The 11,645-nt window shown below is 46.5% G+C and overlaps 1 protein-coding gene across 1 annotated transcript in view; it reads right to left on the reverse strand.

Annotated features, from left to right (window-relative positions):
* Positions 1-11,199, reverse strand: part of RELL1 (RELT like 1) — a 76,170-nt gene extending 64,971 nt beyond the window's left edge. Inside the window, exon 1 of the mRNA XM_004009762.6 lies at positions 11,016-11,199. Coding sequence (XP_004009811.1) covers positions 11,016-11,103 — 88 coding nt within the window. The 5' untranslated portion in view covers positions 11,104-11,199. The remainder of the gene's footprint in view (positions 1-11,015) is intronic.
* Between the last annotated feature and the right edge of the window lie 446 nt (positions 11,200-11,645).

The raw sequence follows: 11,645 nt of genomic DNA on the forward strand, positions 1-11,645 counted from the left end.
ACCTTCCTTTCCCCAGTAGTGCTGAGCATGGAGTACATGCAATTTCCCATAACAAAAAAGAGCATTTGGGATCAATGAACATGTATATAGCTCTGGCTTCCCCTCATCTAGGGAAGCCCTCATAGCTCAGTCAGTAAAGAATCTGTCTGGAATGCAGGAGATCCAGGTTCAGTTCCTGGGTTAGGAAGATCCCCTGGAGAAGGAAATGGCAACCCACTCCATGGACAGAGGAGCCTAGCAGACTACAGTCCATGAGGTCTCAAGAGTGGGACACGACTTAGCAACTAAACCACCACCACCATCCTCACCTAGGACTTGAATGAGACCTTTCCCTTCTCTTCGTCTTGGCTATCCCTCTGTACATCTGTTTCCTCATCTCTACAAAACAGAGAATATAGCAACCTGCTCCTCATACCGGTTGCAAAAAATAAATCTGATCAAGCAGTCAAATACTTGTGTGCCTTTTATGCTCTGTTGTCTACTTAAGACAAAACACAGTGGAAACAACTGCCTATAATTCTGTGTCAAATAACATAGAATACTGACTTGGCAATCATGCAAGGGAAATGAGCTTTCCCTTCAAAACATGTATTAATGGACTCAAGGTATATATCTGGGCTTCCCTTGTGGCTCAGCTGGTAAAGAATCAGCCTCCAAAGCCAGAGACCTGGGTTTGATCCCTGGGATGGGAAGATCCCCTGGAGAAGGGAAAGGCTACCAATTGCAGTATTCTGGCCTGGAGAATTCCATGGACTGTATAGTCCATGGGGTCACAGAGTCAGACACGACTGAGTGACTTTCACTTCCACTTCAAAATATGTATTCACAGACTCAAGGTATATATTCACAGAAGGAGATATTCATGGTAAGAATACATAGGAAAGCTTTCCTGGCAGTGTATTCCACAGTTTCAGCCTCAAGGAAGGAGAGGAAAACAGAATGACTAACCCAAGAAGAGGAGAGGGATTTCCAGGTTAAGATACTTGGGCAGCATCATCCAGGAAGGAGGTAGAAATGCAAATTCTCCAGTCCCTTTGGGGACCTACAGACACCGGGGGAGTGGGAGAGTGGTTATCTGTGTTGTGACCAGTCCTATAGTTCATTCTGATGCATGCTCAAGTTTGGGGATCAATGAGAAGACTTTGCTTGCCCTCACCCCTCGCTTCCATGACAACCTGTCCTCTTCATCTGGTTAATGCTGACACTTTCACAAGTATAGGTTCAAACTTCATTTCCTCCAGTACTCGCTCAGCCAGTACTCCACTCTCGTCCCGCCCCCAGCCCCAGGTCAGGCACTCTGGCCCTGTGCCACTTTCCTTATTGAGGTAGTAATGACACTTTATCATGATGGCTTGTTTAACTGTCCTCCCTGATAACCTGTGCTGGCTCCATAAAGGCACAGACTGTGTCTGTTTCACTCTCATCCCTTCAACCTAGTGCCTCGCACACCAGTAAGGCAAGCATCTGCAGAATGAATAAGTAATTTAAAGAATTAACCTGCAGGACTTCCCTGGTGGTCCAGTGGCTGAGACTCCATGCTCCCAACGCAGGGGGGTTTGGAGTTCAACCTCTGGTTGGGGAACTAGATCACACACACCAAGACTAAGAGTTCGCGTGAAGCAACTAAAGATCCCGCATGCCACGACTAAGACCCAGTGCAGCCAAATAAATACATAAATATTTAATGAACCTGTGAGAAGTATACAGGAAAAGGTATAAAGTATTATAAAATTGACAATATGATATGAAATTAACAGATGCATTTAAAGGACCAGTTAGGTAAAGTAAACTTCATGCATGGATTTGGGTTTTGAAAATCTTTGCATTGAAAAATTTCACTAACACTTTCAAATATATCAATCTCCCACCATATTCACCTGATAAGGCAGTACTTGCTCACTTTCGTATCGTCATTCTTTTTTCTTCATGACCAGAGTCTTCATCTCAGACTTTGGAGCAACATAGCCCATAAAACAGTACTGAGATCAAATGATGCTGGATGGGCCGGGGTAGCAGGCAGCATGCGTGCGGGGGTGGAACCTGTGGCCCTTAAGTCTCCTGCGTCGGCACCAGTGCCACCTGGGAAGCCCCAGTAGACAGCAGACCTGGGATCCGAACTCGTGTAGCTCTGCTCCGAAATCCAGGCTTTTATAATACAGGTGGCTCTGGTGGTAAACAATCTGCCTGCCAATGCAGGAGACATGAGACGCTGGTTTTATCCCTCAGTCAGGAAGATGCCAGGAGGAGGGCATGGTAACCCACCTCTACTAAGTACTCTTGCCTGGAGGATCCCCAAGGACAGAGGAGCCCGGTGGGCTACAGTTTATAAAGGTTGCAAAGAATAGGACACAACTGAAGTGATTTAGCACGCACGCACGCACGCAGCCCATAAAAACTGGCAAACAAAACTGTCTTTCCAATTTGGGGGGAGAGAGAGGAAACTTACAGCTAAGATTTGTGGGTGACTTTGAAAAGCGTTAAGTCTTCACTTTATTATAAAGAAAAAGCCTCCGGCTGACTCAGAACACCTGGATTTCAGCTCGGACTTCCTTCCTTCCTCCATTCATTCAAAGGTTTTTAAGCCTCTGCTCTGTTCCAGGTCCTACACTTGGATCTGAGCCTTGGACGGTGACCAGCACACACACACACGCGCGCACACACACACACACACACACACACTCCCTCACCAGAACTAATACACACACACACACACACACTCCCTCACCAGAACTAATACACACACACACACACACTCCCTCACCAGAACTAATACACACACACACACACACACTCCCTCACCAGAATACACACACACACACACACACACACACACACACACACTCCCTCACCAGAACTAATGTTCTGCTCCTCCAACACGGGCTATGGCCATTCTGACGCACACAGACTCCTGAACCTGAAGGTCCCCCGTCTCCAAAGGGAGGGTTTAATTAAGATAACCATGGCGTCCCCTCTGACACTAACATGACGTGATTAAAACAGCACAATTACTCTCAGAAGTCAGTTAGTCAAAGTCATGCTTTTCAGGGCCTGCTCACCCATCCCAAAGCCAGACAGCTGAGAAACCAGACCCTGGAGCATGAGGGCCCAGGGCAAGAGGAGAACTTCCCAGAAGCAGCAAAGTGGGCTCCATGCAGTGGAGAGGCAGCTTTAACGCAACGAGAACAGTCCAAGACAGACTGCAGGATCTGCTTGAGACCTGGCTAAGCCAACTCGGTATCCTCATCTGCGAAACAAGGTTTGAGGAGACGATCAGCTCTAAGGCTGTAGGGCTGTAGCTCATTTGAGATATGCTCAGTATGAGACAGTAGGATGGCATCACTGAGTCAATGGACGTAAGTCTGAGCAAGCTCTGGGAGATGGTGAAGGACAGGGAAGCCCGGCAAGCTGCAGTCCATGGGGTCACAAACAGTCAGACACAACTAAGCGACTGAACAACCACCAAGCCACTGACTCAGTCCCTACACTTCCTGAAGAAAGTGTCCTCCCACACAGGTTCACACCCACAAGGCTGCACCCCCACCCCACCCCCAGCAGAATCCAATTCCAAGTCCATGTTGTCATCTGTGCTTCAGACCAACTGGCTATACAACCCCTCAGAGTATGGTTTAAGTTACTAGAGTGGCTCAGGGAAACATCTGACTTAGCAGATCACCGGTTTATTATAAAAGGATATAACCCAGGAACAGACAGACGGGAGAGATGCACAGGATGGGAAAAGAGTGGGGTTTCCGCTCACTACACATTTCAGGCTCTCACCAACCCAGAAGCTCACCATCTTGCTATTCAAATTTTTAAAGTGCTTAAAATGCAATCTTCCCCCTGGCTCTTCCCCTTCTCAGAGGTGGCTGGGCAAGGCTGAAAGTTTCAGCTCTATCCTCACCCTCTTTCAGGTGACTAGCCCATCCTGAGGCTATCCAGGGGCACCACCCTAAGTCATCACCAGATTAGCATTCACTCAAAGGGGGCTCCTCATGGAAAAAGACATCCTAATCATTTACGAAATGTCAAAGGTTTGAGGAACTCTGTGCCAAGAACCGAGGATTACATTTCCCTTGTGACTCAGATGATAAAGAATCTGCCTGCAATGCAGGAGACCTGGGTTCGATCTTGGGTTGAGAAGATCCCCTGGAGAAGGAAATGGGAACCCAGTTCCCGGAATACTGGGAATGGGAACTCCAGTATTCTTGCCTGGAGAAGCCCATGGACAGGGGAAACTGGCAAGCTACAGTCCATGGAATCGCAAAGAGCCTGACACAACTGAGAGACTAACATTTTCACTTTCTTTTCATACATATATTATACATCATATATTATTGTTTATGTTATATATACTTCCAATTGTATTCTACTTCAACATAACATTCACCACTGGACAATGAGAAGATGAACAATGAGCAGTTATACTCAGGATCATCAAAAAGGATGTCACTCGGACAATTACAGCAATCCTAGGGGAAGACTGTCAGAAACAAGATCCACGACTAGACAAACATCAGCTGGTGAATCTTTCAAAATTCTTCCAAAAGCAACTGCCATGTTTCACCCTTATCAAGATGAACAGCTTCTTCCTTTTTTCTTTCCCTTCTACCATGCCTAATTTTGGTAGCTAATGGCTCAGCCTTGCACATCCCCTGTACCCCGAGAGAGCTCTCTGCCAAGTTCACTGGTCCCTACTCCTCCTCCCCTGGGGCACTGGCTCTGCCCACCTTGCCTCCTCAGCTCCCGCCCAGGACACCCCAGACTCAGTAGCTGGGCTCTGAGCAAGATGAGTCAGAGGGATAACAGAGGACTGGAAAGGAAAATTCTGGAGCAGGTAGCAAGTTTCGTCCCATCTGAGAGCTGTGACAGGTCGTCTTTGGTTAAGGACATAGAAATATACTTTTTTAGCACCTGCTGCGTGTCAAATACTGAGCCATGCACCCTTGGTTTTATCTCATGCAGTCATCATAACAATCCCAGTGAAGCAACTCTGCCATATCTTCTCCACAACACAGATGAGGGAAGTGGTTCAAAGGTTTTTTACTCTCTGTACAACAGGCATTTTCTCTGTGGTTGGAATGCAGTTATACACAGGGATGTGCACACAAAATGGGATGGAGGAGGGAGATGGGAAGAGCTGGCAGCTGTTTGAGATGAAAAAGACAAGAAGGCAGGAAGCCTGGGGCACTGCATAGTGGGGTAGAAAAACCCTGAGTTCAAGAAGTTTGGCACAAGGATCTTCAGGGTGAGATGACTGGGCACAGGAACTCAGTTTGCCTGAGGTATCCAGCACCCTCTATCATCCCTCCCTCCTCAAAGAGGCCCTTGGGAGGATTCAGGTTTTTTTCTCCTTACAAAGAAAGCTGTGTCAGTAACTGGCAGAGGAATGCAGAGTTTCCATTATAATGTGCATCCTATTATGTCCCATTCCTAAACCCACCTAAAATACTCGAATGCTCAGCTTTACCCAAGTTATCTTTACTTTATTAGATTCCATGCTAAAATACCCAAGCAGTGCTTCTTTTCACAAAGTGCCACGCATCGGAGGAGTTCTTTTTCTCCATAAGGTATTTTACTATTTTGAGCAGTTTTACATTTGACTGCCCACAAACAAGAAACAGACGAATTGCGGAAGAGGAAATGCAGGACCATAATCCCTTACCTGAAAACCTGGAGGTCAGATGTGCCTGGGAACTCAGGCTGTAATCCTCAAAAGGTAACACATGCATTTAGCACACGTTTTGTAACACTTAGAAATCAAATTCACTAATATTACTGCAGCCAAAACTCAGCAATATTCCAACTAAGTGAGATAAATAGACACTGTAGAATCCCACACTGGTTCAGGTTAGGTATTACCCACCAAGAAGGTATGCAAAAAACCTAAAAAATCTTTCTGTTTTCAGATTTTTGAATTGTCCATACAGAATTACAGACATGCAATCAGTTCAAACATTAGAAAAAAATAGTCAACCTACCCGTAATCAAAGACATACCAATTTAAACAACCAAGGTTCCAATTTTTGCCTCGTGTGTTAGTTGATCAGCCATGTTCAACTCTTTGTGACCCCACAGACTGTAGCCGCCCGGCCCCTCCAGGCAAGAATACTGGAGTGGATTGCCATTCCCTTCTCCAGAGGATCTTCCTCACCCAGGGATAGAACCCTGGTTTCCCGCATTGCAGGCAAATTCTTTACCATTTGAGCTACAGGGAAGTCCTACAGGAATTTTTGCCTTATAAGTTAGCAAATATGTTTTGCAGAGAAAATACCAACAATGTCAAAAGTGAGTCCTTTGACCAATGCTGTGAGAATGTAAAATGGGACACCCTTTAGTCACTAAGGTTGGTGTCCCCAGTGGCCTCAAACATAAATACCTTTGACCCCCAAAAGCGCCTTTTCAGGAACCCATTTTCTCTGGAAGTCACTGATATCTAGACAAAGGTTTATACATAGGTATTCACCTAAACAATGAGCTTTAAAATTCACTTAAAAATAATTAGCAAAAACTAAAATCTAAAATGGAAGCACAGCGAGGTAAAATATAGAGAATCCATATATTGGAATATTATGCAGCCACTTTTTGAGTGTATAGAGAAATGGAGAAACCTTTAAGTATAACATTAGGCAAAAAACACAGGGTAAACAAGTATATTTGCATTAAGATCTCCTCCAAATGGAAAATACATATAGACCAGGCTGACAGGGATAAGTGCCTTGGGGTAATGAGATCAAAGGTGATTCTCTCCCTTCTTCTCCAAACTTTAAATCTTTGGGGGAATTCTCCAAAAATATCACAAGCACTGTGTTTTAGCTGAGGGAAAATAGGAAAAAAAAGGTCAGGCAGTGGCAGCAAACTCGTGAATCTGAGGTGTCACTCCAGACTTTCATACGTTTACAAGGAACCTATGATTCCAAGCCATCACCACCTCCAGAATGAAAACATGTGTGGTCTACATTTATTAGACAATTTGACTGACATTGTAAGTCTAGTCAAAGAGGCACTGTGGGTAAGAAATACAGGGGAAAAAAGATACGCAGGATAAAAGCTATATACCACTTTGCCATTTGCCAATACCTTTCAGAGACAATAGCTCATTTGCTCCTCACTAGCGGACACGACTGAAGTGACTTAGCAGCAGCAGCAGCCAGTAAGGCAGACAAAGATAGGGGTTGGCACATACCCATTTTACAAGCAAGAAAATAGAGGCAGAGAGAATCACATTCCAGAAAGTGCAGGCACACTTTAAGTCCAGGGTTATGACTTAGAGGTTGGTACTCTCTCCACTCTATCATGTCTTTACACTATTAATGACTCTTTATAAATATCTCTGGGGCTTCGCAGGTGGTGCAGTTGTAAAGAATTTGCCTGCCAGTGCAGGACACATAAGAGAATCAGGTTCGATCCATGGGTTGGGAAGATCCCCCGGAGAAGGAAATGGCAACCCACTCCACTAATCTTGCCTGGAAAATTCAATGGACAATGGAGCCTGACAGGCTACAGGTCATGGAGTCACAGAAGAGTTGAACACAACCCAGGGACTAAAAAACAACAACAATATGTAAAAGAAAAACCTATTTCGCTAAATATCTTAGAATGAAAAGAAATTCCTCACTATAGGGCAAAACAAAATGATCTGGCAATAAAAGGCCTCAGAATTGACTCAGATGTGAGTCAAGGTCAAAATTCAACATACATACTCAAGTGACTTGTTCAAGTTAACTTCTCAGGATTCAATTTCCTCATCTATACATGGAGGAATAAAATTATACAGCTAACAGGATGCTATAAGAATTAAATGGTCTTAGTACTTAGACCAGAACCTGCCACAAAAACAGGTAAAATAAATACTGCATTCCTTCCTCCAGAAAAGAGTAAAGTGCCTACAGGGTACAAACTGCAAATTCCAATTTTAGTCCTGTTAGCCACACCAGATTCACTAATCTCTCTGCTTTCAGCAGCCCACCAAATCTTTAGAATTACTGAAGTAACTACCCTACAATTCTCAGAAACCACTCAGCATAATAGTTTTAACCAATGACAATTTCAATCATTTTTTATTAATTTTTAAATAACTTCTCTTCTGTCCCAATATGTAACTGAATTTCAACATCAGAGACAAACAATTCTTTAAAAAGTAACAACAAAACTTTTTCCTCCATCACCTGAGTCTTTGATCTCTCTTGTTCAAACTCAACTACTCAAACTCCCAAATAGCAATGATTGTTTAATTTACTTTGGGGGGATAAGTGGGGAAGATGGGAAATGGCAAGCACATCTCTAATTTTTCATTTCCTCTTTCAATACAATTTGGGCTCGGAAGCCCAAGCCCCAAAGGGTTGCTTTCTCAAAACATCCTGCCCACTGACTTCGAATAACACAGATACACAGCCAAGCAGCTACCTGGCCAAAGGACAACCTAGAATTTAATAAAGCTTATCATGAGCATCTAAATGAGGAGTCAGGAGACTGGATGGAAGCCCACAGAGCCCCAGGAGAGAGCACCTCTCATTCACCAGTCCCTGGTCCTTTTCAGTCCACTCTTTACTCAAAGGCTATGTCCATTGTCTGCAGAGAAACTAACTCCTAAGTAACCAGAGAACTTAAAGACATAAATAAGCCAAGTGTGGAAAACCATCCATTCTGGTGCAGTGGTATACAGTTTCAAATGCTGCTACTAAGACAGAAGCTTAAAGAGGTTCTACTAGGCAGGAAGTCAAAGAGACATTGCCACTACCCATTGTGCACTTAACTGTCCTTATTTTCTCTGCTTCCCAAAGTCTGATAACCCCACACTTAACAATACTATGATGTCCTAAACTCCCTATCCTGAAGCCCAGCAAGACACCGAAGTTGATTTCTCTGAGGAGCAGTGAGGTATAGGGGAAAGAGAATGAACTTTGGAATCAAGCAGGCTGGGTTATCAAAGATAAAGATACATGTAGACACACACACACACACACCCCTCCTAGTGGTTCTGCCTCTCTGAATGCTGAATGATACACTAGATATGGGATCTTGGACTAGTTGTTTAACCTCTCTGGGCCTCAGATGCTGCACTGGAAATAAGAACTTCATAGAATTATGAGAAATAACTATAAAAATGAATATAAAGTGCCCAGCTCAAAGCCTGACACATAACAATTACTCAACATTTCTCCTAACTTTCTCCCTACTTCCCTAAACTAAGCCTACAAAAGTTAACACCGTCTTAGATTCCATGGGCACCAGATGTTAGCTGCTCAGGGCGTCTTTTCTCCATGAAACAGGTCTCAAGTCACACTGGCACATCTGTACTCTGTACTGTTTCCTTTTAGATACCTCTTCTAAAGTGTTATACTGTGTAATTAAGAGCTTTCATCATCACATTCCAGTCTGGAAAGCTGGTGCTGCTCAAAGATCCATCAAAATACATACTCACACTATGGAAGGATTTCTCTCGCTATGACCGATTACATGCATCATGTGCTGAATTTTTAACAACTCCCCTCCCAGGTTAAGCTCTTCAAATTCTGGAGCAACTGATTCTAAGCCCTGTAAGTACCATTTACAACCTGAGGTCCAATTTAAACCTGATGATGCCCCTATCTGGGCTTCCCTGGTGGCTCATACGGTAAAGAATCCACCTGCAGTGCATGAGGCCTGGGTTCGATCCCTGGATCTGAGAAGATCCCCTGGAGAAGGGAATGGCTATCCACTTCAGTATTCTTGCCTGGAAAATTCCATGGACAGAGGAGCCTGGCGGGCTACAGTCCATGAGGTTCCAAAGAGTCAGACACAACTGAGAGACTAACATTTTCACTTTCATGCCCCTACCTGTCTCAGTAATGGTATGCAAGGTGAAATCCAAAATCTCTTATCCAATAATACATGTCACCAGTGGCCATTTCCTTAGGGTGGTTGGCTGAAGGAAATATGGATCTGCTAATAAAGACTCAAGAGATATACTGTTCTGTTCCCTTCCTAACATATTCTGGTTTCTATGAAAGAGTGAAGACCAGGTAGATAAGCCAGTTTAAAAGCTGCAAGCAAGCAGAGTCTTCTCAGGAGAGAAGAGCAGTATATGTGTGTTTAGGGAGGAGATAGTCATGGTTGGAAAGCTTCCAGTTACTTGCTTATTATTTGGACCTGAAGAGGAGCTGCTCAAGCTTGGAAGGGTTTGCTGACGTAAGATTCCAGGCTGTAGTAACCCCAATTGGCCAAGAAGGTATACATTTATTATTTTAACTACTACTGTGAGGTGGCAATTAAGAGGGGACAAGTGGTAAGGAATCCCCAGCGTCTATAGCTATAAAAACAAGAGTGTGAAAAAGGACTTCCGTGAAAGTTACACCTCGTCTTAGATTTCAATTAAAAACTCCTGTTCCATGTTCATCACTAGAGGTAGTATTTAATCATCTCTGCTGATGGCTTCCTGCTCTGACCACAGAAGGTTCCTCTTGTGGTGACAGGAATCAACTCAAAGAAGGAAAGGTAAGTTTACAAACTCGCCTTCCCTTTTTCCAAAACTGATGCTAAAATAAAACTTGGAAAGAAAGTGGGACTCCTCAAGCCTTTAATATTTAAAATTTTTTTAAAAGGGGGGGGGCGGGGAGGAAGCCGGCGACGACAGCGCACCCGGTCGCCGGTGTCACAATCTTCCGCTCGCGGCCCTTTGAGGACAAGGGGAGGAAAGGGGTCCGCAGGGCTCCGGGTGGCTCTAGCCAGGCGGAAGCGCTCCCCAGGAAGGCAAGAGCCGCCCGGGTCCCTACACGCCAGACCGCTCAGAGGTGGGGGCGGGGGGACTGGTAACAGGTTCTCTCAGCAGCAGAGAGAAGGCGGGAGCCGAGCGGGCGGGAAGGGCCGGGAGCCATCGCCACGCGCCGCGCCCGACCCGGGCCACCCCTCGGACAGCCAGATGCTCAGCGCCAGGATCCCGCGGCTGTGCCAAGACCAGGGGAGCTGGGGGCTCAGGGGGGCGGCAGTCCGGATCCCTCGCGCTCTCCTGCGCGCCCCAGCCGCGACAGGGCACTCACCCGAGGGGACTAGCGGCGAACTCACGGCGCCTCCCACGAAGACAGCAGCGGCGAGCACGGCGGACCCCGGGAGTCCCCGCGGAGCCATCGCTCAGTCCCTTCGCCCTCCTTCCCCGGGGCGCCACGTCCCCGGCTCCGGCAGTGAGTGCGGCTCTGGGGCCCGCGGGCGGACAGGGTTAGTCTTAGCAGGGTTCAGCCCCCGCGCTGCGCAGCCCGCCAGCCAAGGATCCTCCCTCAGGCCCCACCCACCTCAGCCCAGCCCCGCCCCGCCTCTCCCAGCCTAGCCCCAGGCTCCGCCGGCACCAGCAGGAGGCACATCCAGTGACCCCGCCCCCGAACCCGCCCACCTCGGCCTGGTCCAGCCTCTCCCCTTCGCCTCCGCTTCCTCTTCGAGTAGGTCCGCAGCTCCGGCTGCCCGGATTAGCCCATGGCCCCGCCCACAGAGCCAGCCCCACCCTCCTGTCCGTGTTCGCGCTCTCCCTTTCCCAGAACCGCTGAGCTGCTGCCCAGTTAGCGCTGGAGCCTGGGGTCGAGGTAGGGTCGCCGGGGCTTGTCCTCCCGGACGCCTGGACTAGACGGGCGTGGGAAGAGAAAAAGACACAACAGGTCTGGAAGCTCTGTATGTGCAGA

This window comes from Ovis aries, chromosome 6 (genome assembly GCF_016772045.2).
Source record: "Ovis aries strain OAR_USU_Benz2616 breed Rambouillet chromosome 6, ARS-UI_Ramb_v3.0, whole genome shotgun sequence".
Taxonomy (NCBI): Eukaryota; Metazoa; Chordata; class Mammalia; order Artiodactyla; family Bovidae; genus Ovis; species Ovis aries.